The following is a 25,861-nucleotide window of genomic DNA, read 5'->3' on the forward strand; positions in this document are numbered from 1 at the left end:
GCTGAGAACCCAGCTGCCCATGTAAGTCAACATCTCTCCCTGGCTTAGCTGAACAGGATACTTCAAGTGGAGGAGCAAGAGAATCCAACTTGGAGTGCTGATCTGGTGAAGACAAAAATCAGCACCTGCAGTATTGTATATCCTAAGCTTGAAGGAGAACAGCAGCTTGTTTAGATAATCTTTGACAACCTTATCTAGGATATTATATGTGTTTCACATCACTGTCTAGCCTAATAAAAGGTTTATTGTTGCAGCTGTGGTAACTACTGTCTTTGGCACCAGTGTGCTACCAAGTTGGATCATGAGGGTTTCAAGCAGTTTTCTGACTTTCCCATTTTATAGGTGATTTTATATGTAACTTGTATCTTGGAGACTTAATTAAGCACATAAATGGCAGCTGGTGTAGATAAAGATTGAAACTTTATATCTTTAATTGAAATTTTATTAAAAATCAATATTTCCATGCCTAAAGGCACTTTCTCTTTGCAAAAGTGTAACTATAAGGATATTCTTGTGAATTTTATAACAGCTTGTCTTTAATCTGAATAATTTGTGTGTAGGGTTAAGGTTTAGGGGGTTTTTTAGTTGACCTATAAAACTTCCACTGAAACTGTTTAGTCTTCCAGAATGATACTCCCTCTGGAAAAGAATTAACTTATTGTTTTCATGGATACAGATAGAGCTCTAGACCTCTCCAAACCTTTTTGATTGTGCACCCTATCGGTAAAAAAAAATTGACCATGCACCACCAATATCTGTATATTTATTTATAAATGATACACATGTACTACTGTATTAATCTATTATGTACATTATAAAACACACCCAAAAATGGAAATTAAAGATGAGATAAAGAGTAAATAAAACACTATTTTTACAGTGCAAAAATATTTTCTTTTTACACCTCAATGGATTGTCTTGCACACCTCTCCAGGTTTTCACACCCCACTTTGGAGACCACTGCTCTTCCTATGGGGAGACGCCCCAGGGTACATAAGAGATCTAAAGGTCAGAGAAATTATCTGTGAGGAGTCCTGCAAGTTTTCTGACATTATGTGTTAGAGACTGCATTTAAAGCAGGTGCTTGTGCCAGGGTTTGATCCCTGTATATGAAATGGATTGATTTGTCTTCCCTTCCTACTTTTATATGTCTTGAACTGGGAATAGGAAAGGCCAAATGAAGTATTATAACATTCAGTGGTCTGTTTTACAGTGGCTTTTCACATCCAAGAAACAATTGGATATTGACTTTGTTTATTGCAGAACCTAGGAGTGCTTGCTTTATTTTTTGTAACTTAGATGATATCTTTGTTCTCTTAATTTGGACTAAAATGTTCTGATGTTTGACTTGAATGCTGTTGATGTATGTTTTTTTAGTCTTAGTATTCAAATTCACATAGTCTATGTTTGGGACATCTTTGCAGACACTTTGCTAGATATTAACCTATAAACAAGCTTTTGTCTTTAAGGGAAACTTGGGGTTTGGGTGTTGATTGGTTTTATATTTTTTTTTTTTCCCCTTCCAAAAGTTCATTGTCCAGCAGGAATCTATTCCACAGCCAGTTTAGGAGAGAGCAGGGCAATCTGGTATATTCTTTAAAAAGAAAGAAAAAAAAAAATCCTATGGTGTAAACCATTCAGTCAAATAATATTTATAAGCTTAAGAAAGGGGAGCTGCTTTGGACTGTTCTAATCTTAAGACATGATGATTCTAAATTTCTTTGAAATGTGAACTTTGTAGCTTTACTGTGTGCTGTCCCAGGAGTTAGTTTGCTTGTCCTTTTCCCTTACCCCTTTATTTGCAATGTCTTAGCATGTGTCAGACATGGCAGGAGTTTGTAGAGCCTATTTTGGGGCAGTAATTGTGTGACTTTTACATGGTTGGCTTCCTAAATTTCTGCATCCCACTCCTTGTGTATCTGCAAACATCATGTGTTGTTCAAATGCCATTGTTTTTAAATTGATGGGTGGTGATGAGATATGAATAAGAATGTAGGTAGAGTTAACTTCCTCGATAAACTAAGTATATGCTGCTGCCTTATACACATTTCAGACCAGTGTGTCTGTCTATATGCTGTTAGTGTACTGTGATCTGCATTTTTTTATTGAAACACAGTTATGTTAACATATCCCCACCATCATTTTGTAGTGAAATTCAGCAAAAGAGAAGTTACATCACAATGCTGTTTACCAGTAAAGTTGTTGCAGATCATTAGATCTTCAGTTAGTCATATTGGAATCTTACACTATGAACTACTGTACAGTGTTGATAATCCACGTAACTAGAGCTGTGGTGCACTTTGTTTAGAAGTACAATTTGTTGCTGTTCTGAAAATCATAGATAAAAGTAAAGCTATCTTTTTCCTGATGTCCAACGTGCTTCAGAAGCCATAGCCATATTTAGGGTCAGTAACAGCAGTTACAGAGTTATTTTCATTGTGCTACTTCATGCTGCTTTGAAGTCACAACCTTCAGTAGTGTGAGAACCAGGTCCTGACCTCCGAGACCACAGAATGTACAGTGTTTTAGTTAAACACCTGAAGTTAAACACAGTTGTGTTGCTTTGACTTTCAGCAGGGTATATTATGAGAAGAATTCAATATTGTATTGATAGGAGAGGAGAATTCTGAGGTCATCTTGTATTTGGCCAGTAGTATTTATACTGTGTTATTCTGATAACATTAGACATCAAATGCAGAACAAGACTTCCTTCTGACCATCTCCTCTTCCATTCTCAGAAGAGAGGTGATTGTCTGGAAAATATATGTCAAGCCCTTTATTCTGTGAACTTTCTAGAGATTTGGGGCAGGAAGAGAGGGAGCTGCAGGGGCTCAGTAGAGAAGTATGAATTGTGCTGCAGCTGAAATTCTTTTCATTGTTTTTTCTGTGGAGAAGCAGGACTTAAAGTATGATGCTGAATTTATCCACTCCCTAAGATACTAACAGTACTTGCACATAAGAACAAGAAGTCACTTACTGCATGGCTTGTCACTATTTGGTTTCCAGTAACTTCTTGTCATTACTGAAGTGCAGCAAATCAGTTTATCCTTAGTTGCACAACTCAAGGTGAAGAAACAAAGCTGCTTAGGCACTCAGTAAATTAAATTTTGTTTACGCCTTAAGAGATGTCTCAATCCACTAGTACAAGTGGCATTAGAATACAGCTTCCTGTGTCCTGATTTGGTTGACTGTCTTCAGACTTTTTTGTGTCAGGAAGAGTTGGCAGGTGCTATTTATAAAATAGAATGCACAGTTTCATAATTGGGATTTAAGTTATGGATCATCTGTACTCACTTGCTTGTAGTTATGATGCTGACTTATTTCTCTGCATCTGGTTTCTCAGTGTGAAAAACTTCAGTATGTGTAGAGGCAGGTAGAGTAATTTAGCCACATAACTAGGATCCCAGGTGCAGGAATGGAAAAGCAAAATGAGCTAATGTGAGCATTTTTTTACAAGCTGTAATGAGATTTGTTTTAATTTTTTTTAATCACATGAGTTACCTAGTGCACTTGGGTACTTAGTACAGTTCAGATGCAGTATGTAAGGAGGGACCAAGGTTGTTTTTACTATCTTAAATGCATAGATGAGGGAAAAGAAATCGAGCAACCTAATTTTCATTTTCCTTGGGCAGTTACTTATATTACTGGAACATTCTTCAGCATATATGAAGGTGTTGGATTTTTTCAAGCTTTTCTTGGTATGTTGGCTCTAAAATTTTGCTTATTAGATTATGTTTACATTGAAGGGTGAAGATGTCAACCGGACACTTGAAGGTGGGAGGAAGCCTCTTCACTATGCAGCAGATTGTGGACAGCTTGAGATTCTGGAATTTCTGCTATTGAAAGGAGCTGATATTAATGTATGTACATCAAGTTGCAAACAGAGTGTTAAGGTCTTCACACACACCCCCCCATATATAAAGGTTTGGTATAAGTGCCTAAATGGTTACTGAAAGACTTAGATCAAACTAAACAAATTGATGCATTTAAAAATGTTTGAGAGGTGGTCTCCTAGAGGTTAGAAGCTTAAAATCATGTTTATTAAATGTTTTTATTCTTTTTAGATACACTAGGAAAAGTTATGTGTAGCTATAAAAAGTTTAAATTTAATTTGACCATGATTAGATGGGATTACTGGATTTATTTTTCTAAATAAAGTTTTCATGAAATACATATTACATTTGTAGGAAGGGACTTCAGACGACAGTGCAATGTATCCTTGGCCAAAGCAGGATCACCTCTGTTTAAATTGGTGTGCTTCTCTCTTTTGGAGACATTCTGACTTGTACAAACTTAGTCATTTTGCCGTAGCTTGAAATGCGTGGCTTTTTGTCATGAAAGACTTGGCTGTGCTGTATTGGCACTTCAAAATAGTCTAGTTCTCCATAAAGTGAAGTTTCTAAATACTTTAACCATACACCCCAAACACTGTGCTTTAGAATACTTTTCTGAAAGTTAATGTACAACACATACTAGCTTTAGTCCTTAACAAAATGGCTTGGATTTTTTCTTTGGTGCCTGGAAAGATTATTTCTTTCTCAGGAGTTCTGACTGGAGAGGAAGAAAAAGTAAGAACGTTTCAGTTGCTCCATTTCTTACTCTTTCCAGGGCTATGGTTTAATTTTATTGCCCATACAACATTTCAGCCAAAACTGGTTTCTGAAGTCAGGCTGGCTGAGGAATGGGAGAATTAGGAGTACTGTTTTTAAATTGGGCAAAATTTGTCTGCTGAAACCCTGCAATTTCTATCATCGGCCTAAAAAAATAAATAAACTTTGGGATACCTAGAAGTCTTGTGGAAGAAATATCTTGCTGTTACCTGACTTTTTTTAAACAATTACTTTTCTTTTTCAAAAATGAGAGTAAAAAAATTCTGAAGGAATGCATTTCTGGATAATGTTCTTAAATCCTTACCTTCACTCTGCTGTTGACAAAACAAAGTTAAAAAGTTGAGTGAAACCTTTCAATGCTGTGTGAAATTGTGCTTCAAATAACTGTGTCTCAATTTACAGGCTCCAGACAAACATAATATCACACCACTCCTATCAGCAGTCTATGAGGGACATGTTTCCTGTGTGAAATTGCTTCTGTCAAAGGTGAGATACAAATGTTTAGAACAAATTGTCATTTACAAAGTGTTTTACTGTGATTTTCTTTTTTAGTAAGATTATGAAGCTCCAGATAAGTTCAGAACATCAAACAAATGCTGTTTATGTTACTAAACTAGAGAAGGTACTCTGATTATGGAGAAGACAGTTGAAGGAGAAAGTTCCCGGAGTTTTGCAGTGCAGCAAAAGTAGTCGTAACCAATAAGAGACTATTGTGAGCTCCAGCTAGAGAACAATTAATGGCAATTCAGGCAAGGGAAAAAAAAAAAAGTATTCCTTCAGCAGACAGGGAGGAGTGGGATTAGCTTTGGCAGCTGCTCAAGTGTTTCATGTGATGGAATCTCCACTGTGAAGTTGCTCAGAGGTGTGGTTTCCCTCTGCTTTTGCCAGATGACTGAAAACCCATCTGGGTTGGCAGAGTGAGGGGAAGTAAAAGTAGGAAGACAAGCTTTCTCTGTTATAGAGCTTGTAAATTTTGTCCTGGGGAGAATAAGCTGTTTCTGTTCTCCCCTTGATTCATATTACAAAAGTGATCCATTTTGCAAAGCAGTAGTTAATTCAAGCAATGTTTTGTCTCCATTCGTATGTGCTCCTTCTTGTTACACCTCACTTACTTTGAAAAGAGGAGATTCATTGACTGAAAATGCACTATTAACCCACTTAAATCATTTGGCCAAAGGATTTCATGCTGTGTAATGCTTTCATATGCCACTTCCCCGGTAAAATGGTTTTCCTTAACTGCTGTAATGCTGCTTGAATTTCACTATCCTTCACTTCTTTGATCCTGTCTGCTGTTAGTTATGCCTTTCTGTGAAGAAATGCTGTGACACTTAATTTAGGATTCAAATGGTCCATCTAACCTGCTTAAATTTGTTGTGAGGACTGATCCTTCATTTAGAATCCTTGTATACTATGCTTTATTCAGTGTTGTATTTTTTTCACTTCTGTTCTGAAGTGTTTTGCATTCTAAATAATTTGCTCAAATACTAAATAAGATGCCTTAAAACTTGAGTTCACACAGGAATTGTCTGGTAACTGGTAAGAGTTGTGCATTCATTGTAGTCTCTGTCAGAGGAGGGCATTAAGGTCCTTCCTGAAGTAGCTATTTCTCACACAGCTTGTGAGAATGTATTGATTACTGTACTCACTACAACTTGAATGGAATTGGTTAAGCTCAACAGTCATAAAGATGAGGCAATCTTGCAAAGATGTGCAGAATATTACAGGAAAGTGAACTTGGACTAGGAGATGAGGTTAGAAAATGTTACAAGCTTTCCCAAACTATCTGGTTGCAGTAACATTTTCAGATTTCTTCATGCAGAGCTAAATGTTGTACCACATCTGCTTGCTTCTGTTCACATGGGCTAGCTGATGAATTATTTATGAACTGGAACTTCACTCATCAGCTCACTCTGGATCTTATATGAAGAGGTTGTTCTTTCTCTTAATACAGTTATCTTATGAGCCTTGTTTGAACATCTGTTGTCACACTTTGTAACATAGTCTGATTTCATGTTCTTTGATAGCAGATACCTGGGAGATCAGGTAGTTCAACCCGTATTGAAAGTTCTAAAAATTACTGACTGTTTAACTTTGACTGTTTAATGTTCTTCCTAGTTACTTTTGGAGAGGTGTGTGTTTTATCAAAAATGCAGGACAAATATTGAATGTGTGATGTTAGTGTATGTAAATAGTGGAAATGCAAATGCTAGACCAATATATTAAAGATTTTTCTTCAAAGATGTTCTTCGTTGCTTTTGTAAATACCACACTTCTTCTTACTGCTAAGAAGCTTCACTATTTTACGTGTACCTAGGTTCAGCTGCCTTCATTTACCTTGTTAGTTGATCTTGTGTACATGGCCTCTGTCATAGAATATCCTTTAAGCTATTGGACTAAAGTCAATAACCTTCTTAACATATTTTTAAACAGAAAACCAAAAAAAATTACTTCTTTTGTATTTTTACAAGTTTTGAGAACCAGTGATGAGTGTATACTCCTTAGTCTGTTTACATAGCACAAATAAAAAAGTTAGCAGTTTGATCAAGTTAAAATTATGTAAGGAATAAGAGATTGTTCCTCTTCACCTGCTAAGACTAGATTTAGTATAAATAATTCTATGTTGGATGCAGTTGTTGATTTGGCAATTAAATTGTTTTAAGCTAACATTATGTACTGCCTTCTACAGTATACGAATTGTGAGGATGTTCATTAACTGTTCATGTGAGACTTTCTAGCTATTGAGAGGAGAAGGGGTGTTCCAAGAAATGTTTCAGACATTAATCAGACATGAAATGCAAAAAAATGTATCTTAACATTTTTTCAGATTCAATGCTTTAGCTTAGTTGAGGTGACCTCCAGGATTTTTGTAACCTTTCTGTTACTGTAGAAGATTCATTCATCTGATAGAAGCTGGTTACTCTTTTATGTAGTGTGACCACAGAGCATTGTTTAAAAGATCTTCTACTGAGAGCAGTAAAAGCATTAAAAGTATTTGAGCATAATTCACTTTCAGAGGATAATAAATACATGTAAATAGTGGAGGCACTGAATCAAGATTCTAAGCTGTTAAACTGACTAGAATGATTAGAGTGGCCACTTGATCTTAAGCTGAAGTAACCTGGGCTGCTGCAAACCTGTGCTTTCTGTTGTTGAGACCAGTGATCATACAGTTGCACAGTGAAACACAGCCAAGCTTCTTCTAAGCTCATATTAGTAACAGTTTACGCTTGTAAGAGCTTAACTTGAAAAGTACTGGAGGACCTATGCTAGCTTTTATTAGTTCAGTCTCTACAGAAGTTTTTAATATATGTGTGACATTACTAATATGATTTTCTCTAGGTGATACTAAGATTGAAGTAATTACACCAACTGTTGTCCCTTAAAAAGCATCAATTTATTTTATCGAATTTCAAGTAACTTTCAGCAAGGCTTTCCTATGATAAAGTACAGTTTGTTACTCTTGTTATTCCTCAGAAAGGACTGTTTTGGGGTTCTTAGCTAATGCTTATCACACATGGAAGCTGACTGCTGTAATGAGATTGTGTCTAAAATACAAATGACTTTTTGGAATAGTGAAGGCTGGTGATTTATCTGGAAATCACTGGCCACGTGTTTACAGCTAAATTGATAGAAACATAGAATCATTTAGGTTGGAAAAGACCCTTAAGATCCAATCCACCGGTAAACCTAGCACAGCCAAGGCCACCATTAAACCATGTCCCTAAGCACCACATCTACATCTCTTTTAAATACCTCCTGGGATGATGACTGAACCACTTCCCTGGGCAGCCTGTTCCAATGATTGATAACCCTTTCATTGACGAAGTTTTTCCTAATACCTAGTCTAACCTCCCCTGGTGCAACTTAACCTGTTTTCTCTCCTCCTGTCACTTGGGAGAAGAGACCAATACCTACCTCACAACAACCGCCTTTCAGGTAGTCGTAGGAAGTGATAAGGTCTCCCCTTGGTCTCCTTTTCTCCTGACTGAACAACCCCAGTTCCCTCAGCCACTCCTCAAAAGACTTGTGTTCTAGACCCTTCACCAGCTTCATTGCTCTTATTTGGACGTGCTCCAGCACCTGTGATGGCTTTACACAGATCTACATTTGAAATGTGGTGGAATATTTAAGGTCATAAAAAGAAAGAGTTAAGTATGAAGATTTTTTAGGCCTGTAGTTGACGTCTGAGCTACAAAGCTTTTAATAATCCATTGAAATTTGGCTGATCAACTGGATGTGATGTGTCAAACTTTGTCCTTCATATACATTGCTTTTTTTACTGGTAAGTTGGGGGAGAATTTCCAAGGTGAGCTCAGGGTGCTAGGATGACTTGAAATAGTCCTAATTCTGTTCCTTAACACCCTTTTCAGCGCAAGAGTTCAGAATGGATGCTGTAAAGACAAAAAATAGTTCTTTCATTAGTCTGGAGATAAGATGCTCCTTTTCTCCTCAGAAGCTCAGTTGTTATTATTATAAAGCTGATGGACCAATTTTGATTTTTCTTCTATTAAAGCAAGAATTGTTATGCTAATTACTGCATTTATTGGAGACACAGGTAACACTAACTGTATTTTCCTTTCTTATGGAAAACTGTTACACTACATTTGGAGTGACTACAGGAGGAACAAAACTGAAGATGTTGCTTAGTCCTGAACTACTAGCTCTTTGTCCTTTCGATGTCTTCTCAGAAGCAGTAGAAAGCTAATTCTAATTTCAAGTAGTGGTCCCAGCCATTCTTGCAGTAGCCTCAACCGGGTAACCAGTTCTTGTTCACTGGGGTTAGCAGTGCATCAGAATCAAATGGTTTAACAGCTTCTGAGGAAGCAGGCTTCCTCTGGAAACTGCCCACATGTGGAGTTTTATGTGAAGGGAGACAGATGTTTTAAATTCTCAAGAGTTCCCTGAAGCACTGACCTAGTTTGACAGTACCATAGCAGGGCAATATCTTGGACAAGCTGTCTCAGAAGCAGAACTTTCTACTTTATTCTGCAGTATTTGTAGGAGTATGTTGAGCAAAAGTGTCGATAAACGAGCTTGGACTACATCTAACATACAGATTAAATAATTTTTAAAAGTCTGGAAGGTACCCCAAGAGGTTACCTTCAAGTCATTTTTAACAATGCCGCTGTTGTAGTAGATGACTGTCTGATTTCTTTTTGAAGACCTTCCATCAGCCAACTTCTGTGTCTGTCATTCCTTAATATATTCAACTTTTCATCATGCTGAAGTTCAAGTATTGGGAATAGAACTGTACATTGTCATGTCATAGTATCACAACCATTATGGCTAGGTTTGGTCAGCTTCTGAATAAAATTGCTGTTGCTCGGAGAGTTGTGCTACATTGAATACTCTGTATCTAAATCTTGTGGCTCTCAGGGCTTGAATGTATATAAAATTATATAAATAAGCTTCTTCCTGAAAATCCAAAAGATCTTACAAGCAACCTTACTTGTTCACTTGAATAGGTTTGGTTTGGGCGTTCATAACTGTAGGGAGGTAAAAATTAACATGCTGCTTTCTGAAGAAACAAAGTGGAAAACTATAATAAATGATCTATAAATGGCCCTTTCCTTGGGCAATTTTAACTATTCTAGTGTTTGAGGCTATAGTTTGACAAGACAGAATATTCAATGATATAAGGGGTCTCTACACTATCACCAGCCCCCTAAAATGGATTTTGTATGGCAGCATTTGGAAGTGGGTGAGGAATCTAGCAAGACCTTACAAAAAACAACCTCATGATTGATATGGTGCTGGGGGGGACACCTAATCACCAGGCACTGCCGTTGGATGCTTTCTAACATACAGCCAGTGTGCAGTCATGTTTAAATCTGCCCAGCCAGATGCTTGAGTTGTCTTCAGAAGTTTAATTTGTGGTGGTCTGCAGTAGTTTTAATCACATAAGAGTGAAAGAGTGCTTGCATACAGTCTTACTTGCCATACTGTCGCATCAGTGAGATGAGCACACTGTCTACCAACATTAGGCTGCAGTCCCATGTTGCAGCTAAGCCAATGCAAAGGTTAGTTGCCTGCAGAACAAGTGATGCTGTTCAGTCTCTTAATACTCTTACCTGCATACTCCTATTGCTTCCTTGCAACTGGCCTGGCATTTACCCCATTCATTTGTCCCTATTGCATGTTAATTTTCTGCAGTTAGTTTCCTGCCAAGTGAATCCTCCAAATTGAAGTTCTGTTGCAGATTTAGTTCCTTGTGTTAGTTTATGGAATTGGAGAAACACTGGTGAGAAATGAAGAGACAGTACTGAGGTATCTTCAGTTTCACTTCAGCTGCTGCCTTGGGAATTTTTTTCAGTGCTTTTGCAGTGGTGAGGTACTGGAACTGTTCCAGCTGGTAGTCTCCTGGATTTGATTACAGTTTTTGTAGATGTATAATAGAACCCAGTTTCTCTGTTTACTGCTTACCTAGTCTGTGTTGTTCCTTTGTAAATGGCAGATGGTGTTAGCTTGTTGCCATGTATGAAATGCTTGTTCAGCTGTTTCTGTTGTGGCAGTGTTTTTGTAGGGGATGGATGAATTTGAGATGAAATTTGAGAATGAGACATGGAAAAGATGAAGCTGAAGTCCCTTTATGTAGCCCTGTAGTGTCCCTTATACTCACGCTTCCCTTATACTGTTAGTTGCAAAGGCACAAGTGGTCTCTTTCTCTCCATTATCATACTTCATGCTTATTCGTGAAGAACTATGGGGAAAGTATTTTTGCAAGCCTATTTGTCGTCATAATTTTGAAAGCCTGATTCAATTTTATTGGTTTTGATAAGTTAAAGAAACAGCATCTGTGGCTGGAGCACCTCTGCTATGAGGACAGGCTGAGAGAGTGGGGATTGTTCAGCCTGGAGAAGAGAAGGCTCTGGGAAGACCTAATTTTAGCCTTCCAATACCTAAAGGAGGCCTACAGGAAAGAAGGGAAGGGACTGTTTATCAGGGAGTATAGTGATAGGACAAAGAGTAATGGGTTTAAGCTGAAGGAGGGTTGATTTAGATTAGAAGTTAGAAAGAAATTCTTCCCTGTGAGGGTGGTGAGGCACTGGAACAGGTTGCCCAGAGAGGTTGTGGATGCCCCATCCCTGGAAGTGTTCAAGGCCAGGTTGGATGGGGCTTTGGGCAATGTGGTCTAGAGGAGGGTGTCCCTGCCCATGGCTGAGGGGTTGGAACTAGAGGATCTCTGAAGTCCCTTCCAACCCAAACTATTCTATGTTTCTATGATCTGTTGTCATTTGACAGCAGGTACCTGGGATATTGTCATATCTGAACAATTCATGCAACCTTACAACTTCTTTTCTAAGAGGAAGAAAAAAGTCAAGGTTAAAGGTTATCTAACCCTTACATAACTTTTGCCACAGCTGTATTCCTTTTTTTGTTTCCATGTAAGTCTGTGTTCTTTAGCTGTGCAGTATAAGATCTGTGGAAATTTAAATTTGGCTAGAAGCTTATGTTGGGAGGCCTCTGTTTGGAAGTGTCTGATCACAGGAAATTGTGGTGTTTGCATGCAGTTTCATTGCCTGGGAAATTTATTTGTAATTAGTATATGTAATTAAATATATGCTTTTTTTTCTAAGAAAAGAAAACTTGTCATTGCTTCATTTTGGCAATGAAAATAAAAATACAAAAAAATAAAATAGCCTGGGCAAAATCCAGATACCAGTTTGGGTTAACAACAATGGTTTTGACCTTTGTATCAAAAAGTAAGAGTCAACTATAATTGTAGGTGAGATGAGACTTTAAGGTGGTGAGAAGTAGCTGCGTGCTCAATGAGAAGGAGTTTCACTGGTAGAAGAAAGTCTAGAATATTAAGCCTGCCAAAACAGAGTATGTCACGCTGCTACATCTCTTGTGCAGTTTCAGGGAAGTGGAACTGATTAGTTCTGGAAAAGTTTAGATTTCATAGATCTTATTTCCTGCCTCTTCCCTCCCACCATCCCCCTAAGAATGCATTAAATTCTGTCTTGAGTCAACCATGGCTCCAAATTATGACAGTTAACATTTGCTAAACTGCCTGGTGATCCTGTAGCATTTGGCTACATCTTAAAACCAAAGCAATATGAAAACTGCAGGAAAGCTCTTTCCTTAATCTTTTGCGTGTTATAACACTTATTCTGGCTTTTCAAATTGCTGTCTCTGGAGGGATATTAAGAGCTCCCTAAACCAAGTGATTTAGCTCTGTTTCTTAGGATCCCTGCAAGCATTTAAAGTGTGATCTGTGAAAGGCAGCTAATTGGTTTTGATGAATGTACTTTCTAAGGTCAAACCAAATGTTGTGGTATTAAGTACTGTGAAGAATCATTTGATGGAATTTCCTGGTGGGTTTTACAGGAAGGATTTGAAATGTGATGTTAATATTCATTAGTGGTTGCAAATGAGTACTCCAGCAAGTTTAAGCAGTAATTTTGCAGATTGAGAAAGCAAACAGCTCTAATGCTGTTTTTACTCTTTGTTAAATCCTTTGTTCAGTATTGAAGTTGTTGGCAATGTTTTAAGCTTATCTTTTGGGTTCTTCCCAAGTTTTGACCTATTGCAGTGGTTGCCTGCATTTAATCCCCAGTATTTTGGATTTATTTGGTGGGTTTTTTCTAGTCATGAAGCATAGCAAAAACCATTTTGTTGAATTACGGTTTTATGATTTAAAGTACTTTGAACAGTGGCTTCACACATTACCATAATTTGTGTTGGTATTCAAATTCAGACATTTCTTCCAATATGAAAAAGCAGATATAACCAACATACAGTTATTTTGCATATATAAAACAACTTGCATTGTTTAAAACAAAATGTTATGGTTATATGACTTTGCTTTCATAATTGCAGTGCAGACATAGGATTACTGATAAACTTCTAACATGTCTTAAGGGTAGATGTATTAAACTCTTCCAAAGGTAGTTTCTCAAAAGGGTCTTTATAATATACTTTCTTCTGAAGTTAGCATTTCAGTGAGGACTTCCTAATGCCTTGTTCAGATGTTTTGATTTTGGAATCAGCATTGCTTGGTTCAATTGATTACACTACAAGAAACTTAGATGGAGTTTGAAAACTTCAAAAATTGAGACTACAAATGATTGTTTTCAGGCACTGTGGTTGTGCTAATCATAGTGATCAGCCATAATCAATTACTGTTATGATTTTGATAGATTGGCTTCAGTAAATAGTTTTCACTATAGCACAGCTGTGGCTATCTCTGGTTCAGGCCTGCCTGCTATCAACTAAACCAACATGTTGATAATGTGGTAAATTAAAGTTACAGATCAAAATCAAAGTTTTTATTGGCATATTTACAATATTCAAATGTCATTTTTTTCCAAACCTATAGGGATTAAAGTTACAGTGTTGTCCTGTGAGGAGCAAGGAGTTGGGCTCGATGATCCTTATGAGTACTTTCCAACTTGATATATTCCATGATCCTATGAAATTGCCATTTGTTATAAAACTGTAAAACATACTTAAGTGGGGAAAAATTAAAATGTGAGGTTTTATACTTGAAACTTTTCTGTACGTTAGGAAAGACTTTACCTTCTATTTGGGCACCAGTTTTTAATGTTTAGATTAACAAACAGCTGCTACATATATGCTAGATCAGCCTCCAAAAAGCTTAATTAACCTACTGTTACCAGCATGTAATAATACAGCATCGTATTAATTCTCAAAAATTGAAAGATCCCAAGTACTGAAATACACAATGGGTGAAGATGTGTTTTACTGCTATCAACAAGGGATGGGTGAATTTAGTAAAGTAGAATGAGCTAAATCTTAAGGTGTTATGGCTACCAGAAGTAGCATAAACCCACTAGGTCAGAGTTGAAACATGCTTTTATAATAAACACTTTTTTGGTCAGGCTAGAGATCAGAATACTGTATCCTTAAAACATATCTTTTGAAGGATTAATTTTGCATATTCCTACAAAACTGCCCTTTTTTGTAATTCTTCCTTTTTAAAGCCTTATTTATACAGTGTGTAGCCTAGAAACTCTTTTGGGAAATCTTAGTATATCTTTCAGGTTTATAAAGATGTGTGGAATATCATACCATAGACATCCCGAAGAATAGACCTATAAAAGTTTGCAGAGTGATACCTAAAACTGTTCTATCAGCATCTGAGTTTCAGTTGAAAATGTTTTGCTCTGACTTACTGTAATACGTGACAATAATTAGCTTTGGTCTAAAGAGCACTTTCTGCTTAAAGTTCGAAGGTAAGGCTTGTTGTCTTACTATGTTAACAGTAGTTAATCCTTTTTAATAATCTTAAACTATTTTTCCAGGAATTTGAGGCATATTAAAATAGCCTTTGTAATCTTAAACACTAAAGTGGTTTGCAGCATGTTATGACTTCAAACTGAAGCAGAAATGTCATATCTTGTGTTCATTTTTTCACTTTTGCCTTGTTAAAAATGTTAAATACTGTAATAATATTGGAAGATATTCTACTATTGAATTTTTAGTAGCTTTTGACAAAGTCAGAACTGAATTGTCTTTGAAAATATCTGGGTTTTATTTTGCTCTTGTTATGTACCAGCCTTTACAAAACAGAACAGATGAAGTAACAGATGAGTACTAAGAACTGGACTGAAGCAAAATCAGTTGCTATATTTCAGTTTGCTTTTATTTTTGGGGGGATTTAAGGGATACCTATTTCAAAAGCAGAAAGATATATATACACACATAATTGAAATTGTTCCAAGTTTTTCTTTAAGAATCTTGTATTTGATTTTTTAATGTAAAAAGATATTTTAGTGGAGTGTAAGAGAAACCAGTATTATGTTACAATAGACAATTAAACCATTTTGAATGCTTCTAATGGAGGATGAGGTTTATTGCAAAAGATGTGACAAATCTCATCCATTTGTTCATCTTTCAAAATAGTTCTTTTTTTTGTAAAATGTCTAATGCGATTTGATCTCTGCTTTCTATTGTGTTGCAAGAAATAGGATATTGAGTTGGGCAATTTAGCACCTTTTCTCCTCTGACAGTGGCAAAAGGGATGCCATTTGGGAAGAGCTGTGAATATGAACACTTCTGCTCAGTTATTCTCCTCATTCATAGTTGTACTGGGGCTTTGAGGTACACGCATCTGCCCCTTTAAGAAGTGTTTATAGATTTGTTGTCCATGAATTTGACCATATCCTTTTTGAATAAGCTGACATCTGCCTCTCTAACTTCATCTGGTAACTCGTTCTGGAAGCTTGCCGCTTGCTCTGTAAACCAGTCTTCTACCAGCTTCATGAAGTGCCCCCAGTTGCAGTTTCAGTTTGCTGACAGCTCTGCATTGCCTTTTTCTGCTGCCTTCACTTTTTTTTTCCCTGAACTGCCACTATACCCTAGTAGCTATTGTGCTGCTTTCAGAGCATGTTTAACATTTGTGCTTTGTCCAGTGGCTTAAGAGGGCAAATGTTCCTGTTTTTGTTATTACACTGACAAAGAGAGTTTGTATTTTTTTTTTTTTTGGGGGGGGGGGGGGGTGTTGGTGTTTAAGAAAAGAACATAAAGTGTTGATAGCTTTTACTTTGGGGAAGTAGACAATATAGTGGAATCATTTTATCTGTATGCATTTTTCATTAAACTGGCTTCCAGGCAGTGTTGTACATCTGAAAATTAAAATCCTCTTGACCTGAACTTTATTTCCTTCTCATTCTATTCAATGCAGGCAGGAATCTTTCTGCCTAGCTGAGGGGCCATTTTCCTAACTTATTAACGCTGCGTTTATTAAATGGTGTCCTCCTTAGGTAGTCATGACCCTCTTATCTTACATTCAGTGAAGCTGGTTTAGAAACTTGGGTCTTGTGAGCCTGTAGCTTTTCTGAAGTATAAATGCACATGAGGGTGGAAAGCAGCCTTATGTCTAAACTAAAAGTTCTCTTTAAAGTATAAAGTTACTTCAGGTAACAGTTACATCTTTTATACTCTAAATGCTGATACATTGGTGGAGAGTTTTATAAGTTCTTTAAACTATGATTCAACATGACTACTGTTAGGTCAGTTACTGCATACTGCCATTTTTTTCCTCAAGCCTAAGTTCCTTCAGGTTTTCCGAGCTTAACATCAAAGAACAGCTTTGAAGCTTTCTTGATCTCCATGTAGACTCTAATCTGAGAGTGCTATCTAAGCAGTAGAAATAATCAACACCTGCAAAAGAAGCCTTTCTTCTCCCAGGACAACTAAGATAATAACTGTAAAATACTTGTTAAATCTTTCAGATTTTTTAGGGGAAAAATAAATGTTTTACAAGCAATGGGCTTCAGCCGAAGTGTGTGTTTGCAATGACAAACCAGTTGTTTCTTGGGAACAGACCAATTCAGCTCACCTTCATACCCAGCAAAACAGTGGTACTGCAGCATACTACATACTGTTTAGGCCAAGGATGTTACATAGTGAGAGGAGAGAGTTAAATGTTACAATTGCTCCTGTCACTGGAGTGAATTTATTACTTATGCAACCTGAAAGGTAGTAGTGAAAGTGAGCTGCCCGGAAGAAATTATTGCAATTATAAGTATCCCCCTCAGAATTCTTTACTGGAGTTCTCAAGACAATTTTATTTTTCCAGACTCTTTCCTTGATAGTAGAAGCCTGCCTCCCTACTGCACAGCTGACTGCCACCAAACAAAACAGTCTGTTCAGCTTGTGTCTTGCACTGAGGATCTCTGGGGGCTGCAAGGAAGACGAAGGGCTACAACAGGATCGGTTTGGCCAGTGGACCACAGGATGAGCACTGCTACCTTAGAAAACACTGTAAAGCCATTTTGTTAGAATGGCAGATTGAATATTTCCATCTTTGAAATCTCTGCTCTCTTTACTTGTAAATGCTACTTTTCACAACACTGAATATTGTCAGCAAGTCATACTAATGTCAGATGCAGTTTATTAGATTGTTAAACAGTTACAATGGGACATTTAATGGGCTGAGTGTTGTCTTGGGAACAGACATGGTATGAAGTATGGAATTTTAGTGGGGTTTTGTGTAGAATCTTTTATCAGTAAAGAAGCTCTTGAAATTCTAGGTGTACTATGGTCTTAAACTATTGGGTGTCCTTTACTATTAATCTGTGCACTTTCTTCCTTGTAATGTAAGTGAGAAGAAATTTATGCTTATTCAACAGAGTTTATATGTAACTCTAAAGACAAAGCTCTGTAATGCTCTTGCCACCCACAGTGGTTTTCATGACACGTGATTGAGCAAATGCACGTATTTTAAAGTGAGACTTGCATATCTTCTCAAGAGGAGGTGTTCTGAAATCTTACTTATTTTCAGAAAACATCTCTCAATCTCTGTAGTCAGTCCTGTGTTCTCTAATAACTTTTATCCCTTTAACTACCCTGTTTACAATTTAGTCTGGTTTTTCACTTCTATGTATATGACTACACAGTGCTTAAAACAAACATGACTAGTTAATCACTCCTTGCTTCTCTTTTGCTTTCATAATTCTGGCACTGAGGCTGTGTTTGTCCTTACTATTCTGCAGTTTGTCTAGTTGGTGCATTTCTGTTATCCTCTATCCTCCTGTTCTGTTTTGTTACCTTTTAGGTGTAGGTGTAGCTTATTCAAAACAAACTTCATCAGTTTTGGACTTGGAATGATTTGGGCTTTTTTTTCTCTGTAGCAATAGGGATTTTTTCAAAGTGGGAGAGATAAGCATAATCCTAGATGGATGTAGTCTTTTACGATATAGAAAGAAAATAGTATGATTTGTTAGTAAGCTTTTCCAGAGGTGACCTGTTTAATGTAGCGTATGAAAAAGCTTGCTGCACCATAGATTTCATAAAGTACGTTATACTGAATTCTTGCATTCATATGAGTAGTTGCTGGAAACAAACAAAATCCTTCTGTTTCTATCCAAGATTAATTGATAATTTATTGATCTTGCAACTTGCTGTGTGACAAAGCTTATGTGACTTTTTTTCTAGTTCTGAAGTAAATTTTTAAAATTAGATTAGCTGTGTGCCAAGTAGTTCTCTATATAAATCTTGCCTGTTTGGTTTCTAAATGAAAACAATGCACTGCACTATAAAGTCGTATGTAATCAATATAATTATCCAAGGTAAGTAACTTTTGTGACACATTTAATATTAATACAGCCTGGCTCTGAGTTGACAATCCTTCTCAATGTCTTTACAGGGTGCTGATAAGACTGTGAAAGGCCCAGATGGACTAACTGCCTTTGAAGCCACTGACAACCAGGCAATCAAAACTCTTCTTCAGTGACGGATGGACTGATGTCTTAAATGTCTCTCCTGTGGCCTCACACTGCTGCCTGTCTGTCACTCTTTGCATCTTCCAGCTTCTTCAGCTAAATACTTTGGGGGGAGGGAAATTCTTTGATTCAGACTAGTTAGGGGCTCGTATCAAAGATAATCTGTTTGGAGAGGGTTGAAAACTGTTATGAACAGTGTCCCTCTAGGACTTCTTTTCAGTGCACAATCTCTTCCCATTTCTAGTGAAAACAGAAGAAGGAAGACAGACCATGATCTTGAATTTTTGGCTTGTAAACTTCCTAGGTTAGTACTAAGATTTTTGTTGAAAGCATCTTTTAGATGGAAATATTGTGCTATGTACCTGAAACTAATTGTGAAGGAGACAATAGGCCCATGCTATTAGTGTCTGCCATAATCTGAAGTGTAGTAATGTAGGTGGCTGGGTTGCTTTTCTCTCTTCTCTCTGAGTGAGTAGCTTTATTCTTCTTCTGCCTAAAGCTTACGTTGCAGTTTTGAGGACTTTTGATACTAGTTATTGGAGCTGTTCTTTATATTGACTAATTGGATGTCACACTAATGTTTTTCTGACTCTTGAGTAAACCAGGAAAGATCGGTTGAGGCATAGTGGTGTTACACTCCAGAGTATCTGCAAAGGTACTTTTGGATGCTTGAATTTGAGGTTTTTCTTTTCCATGTTTGTTCTAGTCCAGAACAGATGTTTTAAGCAATTGTTTTTGGGAAAGTTCAAAAATGTCACTGTAGTTATTTCCAAAAGGATTGTGAGATGAAATTTCTTTACTCACCATGTCAGTATAAAATTTATAGACACTTGAAAAAGCTAAAGGCTGTTTGGTACAGAAAGATAATCAAGTCAAATGTGGAAAATGAACAGTAATTATTTAGACATTCCTATTGGGTGAATATTGTTGGTAAACTTTTCTGGTAAACTTGTAAAATACACGTAAGCTTTCTAAGTTCAGGTGTTAGGAACAGAAAATGTACAAGTAGAAGTCTTAACTTGCTCTAACTACTGGAGGAAAAAAACAACTTCTAATTGTGCATATCATGCTTATCTTTGAATTGGTGTTTTGTTGTTGGCTGAATGAACCTCTTAAATTTCATTAAGGCATGGGGCTTGTTCTGAAAGTTACCAGTGCAACCACACCACATTAACCATTGACTCTTAGATACCAGGAGGTATGACAGTACTATGACAGCCTTGATAATTCATGGGAAGGTATTTAATAATGATGTAGGGATTCTTGTCACATCTTATGGTCCTCAGAAATGTCTGAGCTTCTGTCTTTCATCTTGAAAAATTTCAGTAAACTGCTGATTTGCCCAAAACTGAATGACAGGTTTTATAACAGAAAAGTGTGTACCATAAACTATACATCTTCCTCTTTTTTGGAATACAGTTTTCAAACTTTCTGATAAGATACACAGTACAGAAAAGAAATGTATATAATGTCTCATGCTGAATTCTTAAACAAAAGTAGCCGATATTATTTTGGTATCACTGCTGAAATTGAGAGGATATGTAGAAGTAGACTTGTGACTACCACTCTTATTTAATGGAGACTTAGTTTTACTTGAATCATGTTGCATATTACAATTGAATGTCTCAGCTATAAAAAGCCTTGCATTTAGACTGTAAAAAGAGAGCAGATACTGATTTACATGTAGACATCCCATAATAAAAGCAATGGAGAAAACAATCAACTCTGGCCATAAACTGTGCAGTGCAATTACTCTTTGCTTCTTGGAGACGGGTGGCAAGGAAGAGCAGAAGGGTTGGAAATCAGTTAGTGAGCTGCTGATAAAAGAACAAGCATGTCTGGTGAACAGTGCTTTTTGTGACTATTTAAAGAGCACTCTTTAATCTTATCTCTGATCAGCGTTGGATTGTCATGTCATTGTGATAGTGTGAACACAGACTATAGGTTTAACTATTCAGCTATGAAAGTAACCATCTTTGGCATAAATTTGCCTCCATATTATGCTACTAAATACTTAGCTGTTAAAATACTACTCTAGAAAACTGCGATCTGTTTTTATGTGGAAAACTTGATTATTCAAGTTTTTTGCGGTGATTAGCCTCAAGTTGTCTGGCCATAGTGTTACTGGATGTTTTTCTCTTTTTTCTCTGTATTCTTTCCTGCCCTTCCTTTCAACTCTCATTTAAGTGAGCATTATCATAGTAAAGAAACATCATCTTTGTACTAACTCCTGTGGTGATTTGCTGAGGCAATTTTGCCTCCCTTTTTCTACAATTATGTGGACACCTTATTTTTTTCTTACTTCACTTGAGGGGGGGGAAAATGCAAACTTCAGTGAGACTAGTGTAAATTTGGCTGTAATATATACCCAAGCTGCCTTTTGAGATAGGTAAAAGATGTGATTTAACGTTTGGCTCAAAGAAATACTTTTTTTTGCTTTTTGCACTACGTAAGAGGTGATTGATCATTTTGCCCAGTATTAAAAAAAAAAAAAAGTGGTAATAAAAACTTAAGCTTTTGTAATTGTCTAGGAACTGGGCTTGTTCATTTGTTCCCTTCTTGTGAGCTCTATTGTGAAAAAAATAATGGGTGGCTGTCTGTATCTTTTGAGTAGGTCCTAACTAGATAAAAACACCAAACTGTAAATTAATTTACATTCTATAAACAGAATTTAAATACTTTGTCAGACTGGCATTCCACTCTGTTCTTAAACCTTTTCCTTTGAAATCTGTGTTGAATAAGTTATAACCTTAAGTGTACCCTCTGCTCCTTTTTCTTAAGGGGGAGCAAGTGGGAGGAGGAGTACAATGGAACTTTATCCTTGAACATAACATTGAATTATTTGTAGAAGAGGCTGGTAAGAATGGAGTGTCCTAGGTCAAGCAATTGCAATGTTGCATGCAAAATTTCAAAATTAACTTGTCTTAATTATATTTTGTAAATGGATAAACAATCATCTTTCTACGCAGTGATGGAAGAAAATTAGTGCTCTGTGCATTTTGATATTTGACTTCCTCTTTTCACAATTGTTAACTGTTTTGACACAGTTGGGTTCATCATTATCATGCCTCATAGACATCAGAATGCTAAATGATACTGTATTTTTAAGTTTGTGTTGCAAGAATGAATGGAATAAACTTGAATTGTGCGATATGAGAATGTGGAGGTTTATTTCCCTTTCTGCTCCTGTGTCTTATTAATCTCTAGCTACAACTTTTTATTTGCCTGGAAGGCATCTAAGCTCCAGTTCAAATGTACAGTGATTGAAATATTTAGGTACTTATAAGACTTAAATGTGGAATGGAATCTGCTTTGAGAACTAAATATATTAAGTTGGGGGTTTTTAATTACATCATTTAAAAGAGGTTTTGATTAATTCTCTGGTCTTGTAGTCTGCATTTCCTGCTCAAATGGTAATACATAATGTTGAAGATCTCTTATTCATGTTAAATTCTAAGAGACAGTTTGTAGAACACTTTTAAAGAAAAAGTACAGCAAGGTGTTGTGGCAAAGTGGGAAAACTATTAATATGGAAAAATATTTCAAAAGAAACTAAATTTGTCTGGTTTTCTGAGCTAAACTTTGAAAGCATGGACTTCTAATGCTGTATGCACAACCTTTTAGTCAAATATTGGAAAAAAAGATGGATATGTTCATCATTAATACCAAAGCAGTTCAAACAGTGTGATCACTAGTGCAAATTGATGTGTGTGCTTCAGTTCCTGTGTTCATCTTACAGGGCTTTTGTTTTGTTTTGTTTTTTTTAATGGACAGCTTTTCTGTAGGAGTAAATACTAGCTGAGGTTCAGAACACAGACGTTTCACTCACATTCCTCAGTGCCTGGCTAACCGAATTCATCTATACATGTAAACACTTTTCCTAATATTTTTTTATGGCTGATATTTTGGAACAAATGGATTTCTCAGCTCCGTTCCAAAAGGAAGTTGGCCCAAGAAAGCATTTTTTTTTCCAATTGGATCACTTGATTGTTTCTTTGAGAAAAGTATATTGTCAAAGCTCTCCTCAAAATACTTTTGTTCTACTTATCTGACATCTTGGAACAGCTTTCACTAAGATATGCCATAAACTTACTAGGTGTGTTGTTCAGCAAGCGCTTTGTTTCATGCAGTGCCTTGAAAGGCTTCAAAAGCATATTGAGTTTGCCTGCTCAGGAAGTGAATGAGCATTTTTCCTAGGAGCAGTGCTCCTCTCTCCCTGCTTTAGCAGTCAAAGCAATGTTTCTAGTAATTTTAAATTAAGAAAAGTTGCATTTAGATACCATTGCTTGCTATTGTGATCTAATGTTAATTTGGAGAGCCTTCCTTCAAACAGAAGTCCTGGAATCTCTTGATTCTTCACTCTTCAAATTGCATTTGGAAAGCACCTGTGTGTACATCTCCATTCTCCTGTATCCTGAATGTGTCTCTTTTCAGGAATACTTCAGACCGCTACAAAATACAGGATTTGTTTGTACTTTTCAGTGAGTTCCTGTTTTCCACAAATGTATCTTCATTTTGCAGTACTTCAAAATTGTGAATAGAACCCTTCCTTTTCATGCACTGAAGTTCATCTCATGGCCATTAAAGCTGAGAGGCAAGACTGTGTGCTGAAACTGCAGTAGCCTATGTCTCAATTGGTTTATCAAACTTACAATTAATTAAAGGAAAGTTTCTTTTAGTTGTCTCAAGCTGAGCATAAATTTGAAGGATCTAAAACTCAGTCTCAAAAATAACTTCTTGACCTACAAAAAACTCAAGTTTGGTCTATATATATAAAATTATTTACCTTGGAAATATTCCTTCATATGTGTTTCTTGTCACTTTCTTCTAACTGAAAGTAATTCCTCAGTATGTTCAGAAGAAACTTCAGTTTCTTCACCAAAGCTTTTGTTTCAAAGTGAAATAAACCATTTTCTAGTCTGAATCAACATGTAACTACTTTGCCTCAAAAGTGTTTGGAGGTGGGAAATCTTGAAAAGTGTGCAGCTTTCCATGGAAATGAAGTTATACTTTTTTTTAATACACCTTTTTTTTTTTTTTTTCAACTTACCAGTGTAGCCAACAAACCAGATCAGAATTTGCATGTCCCTGTGTAATGAGTCAGCTTGGTTTCTTTTTAGAGTGGTGATACCCTTGGGAGAGCATCATGATGTCCTGGATTTTTGTAGTGTCTCCTAATCCACTAAGGTGCAGGGCAGATGTAGGTGTTTAATTAGGGCTAAGATAAACGCAGATTTCTGAATGGGGTTGTTATTGCCTAATTCAGTTTCTGCAGTGCAGAAGACCTGCCAGTATCTATCTCTTGGCATGCAGAGAGTGAGGATAGCTGCCATTGTTAAAGGCTGTTAAACAGTAATTTGTCATACTGGATGAGCTAAGGCCATCATAACATGGTAGCCCTCTAGAAAGAGCAAATAAATTGTAATGTTACCTTCTGAAAGTCTTTCCCAAAGTTTATTCTTGTTATTTGTCCATATTTTATTTTGGTGGCTTTTTTATGTGCTTTAGGAAGTGTCCTAAAACAAGAGTGCTTTTTGGTTTTCTTTCATTGTCCTCTTGCATAAAGCTGTAACTTTACCTTTTACAACAGAAATGTATCTTTTACATTACTTTTAAATGAAAAAATGTAGCCTCTGTGTGTGTGTGTGTGTTCATATATAATAGATAACAGTTGTGCTGAAGGATACTTCCCAACTACACTTTTGACAAATTGCTATGAAAACCTAGTCCTACCCCTGATACCAGTATGTGCATGTAGGCAAATCCTGAACAGTAGACATAAATAGGATATGGGAGGAAATGTTTGAGGTTTTGTTTGAGGCATTGGGTGAGAGATCATTAGAATCTCAATTGATCAATGCAACAGCAGCAGATTTGTTTTGTGACCATGCACAAACCTCTCTGCAATTCACTCCTCAATAGGAAAACTTAATCTTTTTCCTTCTTTTTTTGTGCACTTAGCCTGTAAGTTGATTGAAGGATTATCTATTTCTCAGGACCTGACACACCTTAAAAAATTTGTGTTCTGCAGTCGATGTCTATAACCTCAAAAACACAGAACAGTTTATTTAAAGAGAGAAATGAAACAGATGGGAAGCACACCAATTTCTAGTGTCAGAGGTTTAAAATGTAAGAACAAAACCCAAGCTTATAAATTAATGAAATTTCTGAAGATAGATATAAATTTTACAAGCCATATTAAACAATAACTTGAAAGAAAAAAAAGACCCAGCCTACAGCAATAAAGCTGTATAACATGTATACTTAATAAGGAGGTTCTAAGGCTGTGTTCTCACTATAAACAGGTGGATATATATTGGCCATTCTCTCTTGTCTGCTTAAAAAACAACTAAAAAAAAAATTAGCAGATGGTTGCTTTGGGGGAAACAGGATTCCCTTGTTTCCAATTTGCAAAGCTCAGAGGTTGGGTTTGAAGGGTGTTGGGTTTTTTTTACTGTCAGAGATGAGATTTACAGAGATTGTACAGAGTGAAATGTACTACAATTTAATGTAAAAATTTCCCTGAGCAGTTTCTAAAGATCACATTGCCAACTGCATTTGTTCTCAACATGCCAGAGCTGACTTGTGACACATGTTCCCATTCTCTCATCTTTATATGCCCTTCCTGAAGGTACAGCTTTCAAAAGCTGTACTTTACCCCATCACAGCTTTCTCTTTTTAATAGGTGCCTAGAAAGTAGGCAAAGAACTTGTTTGTAGATGGTACTAGAAAATACTCCATCTAAGGCTGTCAGAAAAGCTTAGGTGCCCATTATTTTTCAGCCATTTGGACTGAGAAAGGCTGCTCTATTGAACTGGAGTTGTGCTATGAAGCAGAGGCCTATGTCAATGCAGAGCTGCCCGCTGCATGCGTGAGCGTTCTCACAGGAGAGAGCTGCTGTGACACATTGTGGACTTCCAAATGTATTTTCCCCACTGGTGGCTGTGAAAACCCATCAATAATTTCATGGCCATCTAGGCAGAAAACTGTCACCCTTTAAAAAAAGTTTCAACCGCATTGTTGTTCTTTTCGTGAGGTGACAACTTACCAGAGTGAGGA

General features: G+C 36.7%; 1 protein-coding gene across 1 annotated transcript in view; it reads left to right on the plus strand.

Annotated features, from left to right (window-relative positions):
• MTPN (myotrophin) overlaps positions 1–21,961 on the plus strand; it is a 46,105-nt gene extending 24,144 nt beyond the window's left edge. The window contains exons 2-4 of the mRNA XM_075755762.1: positions 3,747–3,860; positions 5,013–5,096; positions 18,727–21,961. Of these exons, the coding sequence (XP_075611877.1) occupies positions 3,747–3,860; positions 5,013–5,096; positions 18,727–18,813 (285 nt within the window). The 3' untranslated portion in view covers positions 18,814–21,961. The remainder of the gene's footprint in view (positions 1–3,746; positions 3,861–5,012; positions 5,097–18,726) is intronic.
• Positions 21,962–25,861: the final 3,900 nt, after the last annotated feature.

The sequence above is a fragment of the Balearica regulorum genome, chromosome 1 (assembly GCF_011004875.1).
Source record: "Balearica regulorum gibbericeps isolate bBalReg1 chromosome 1, bBalReg1.pri, whole genome shotgun sequence".
Lineage (NCBI taxonomy): Eukaryota > Metazoa > Chordata > Aves > Gruiformes > Gruidae > Balearica > Balearica regulorum.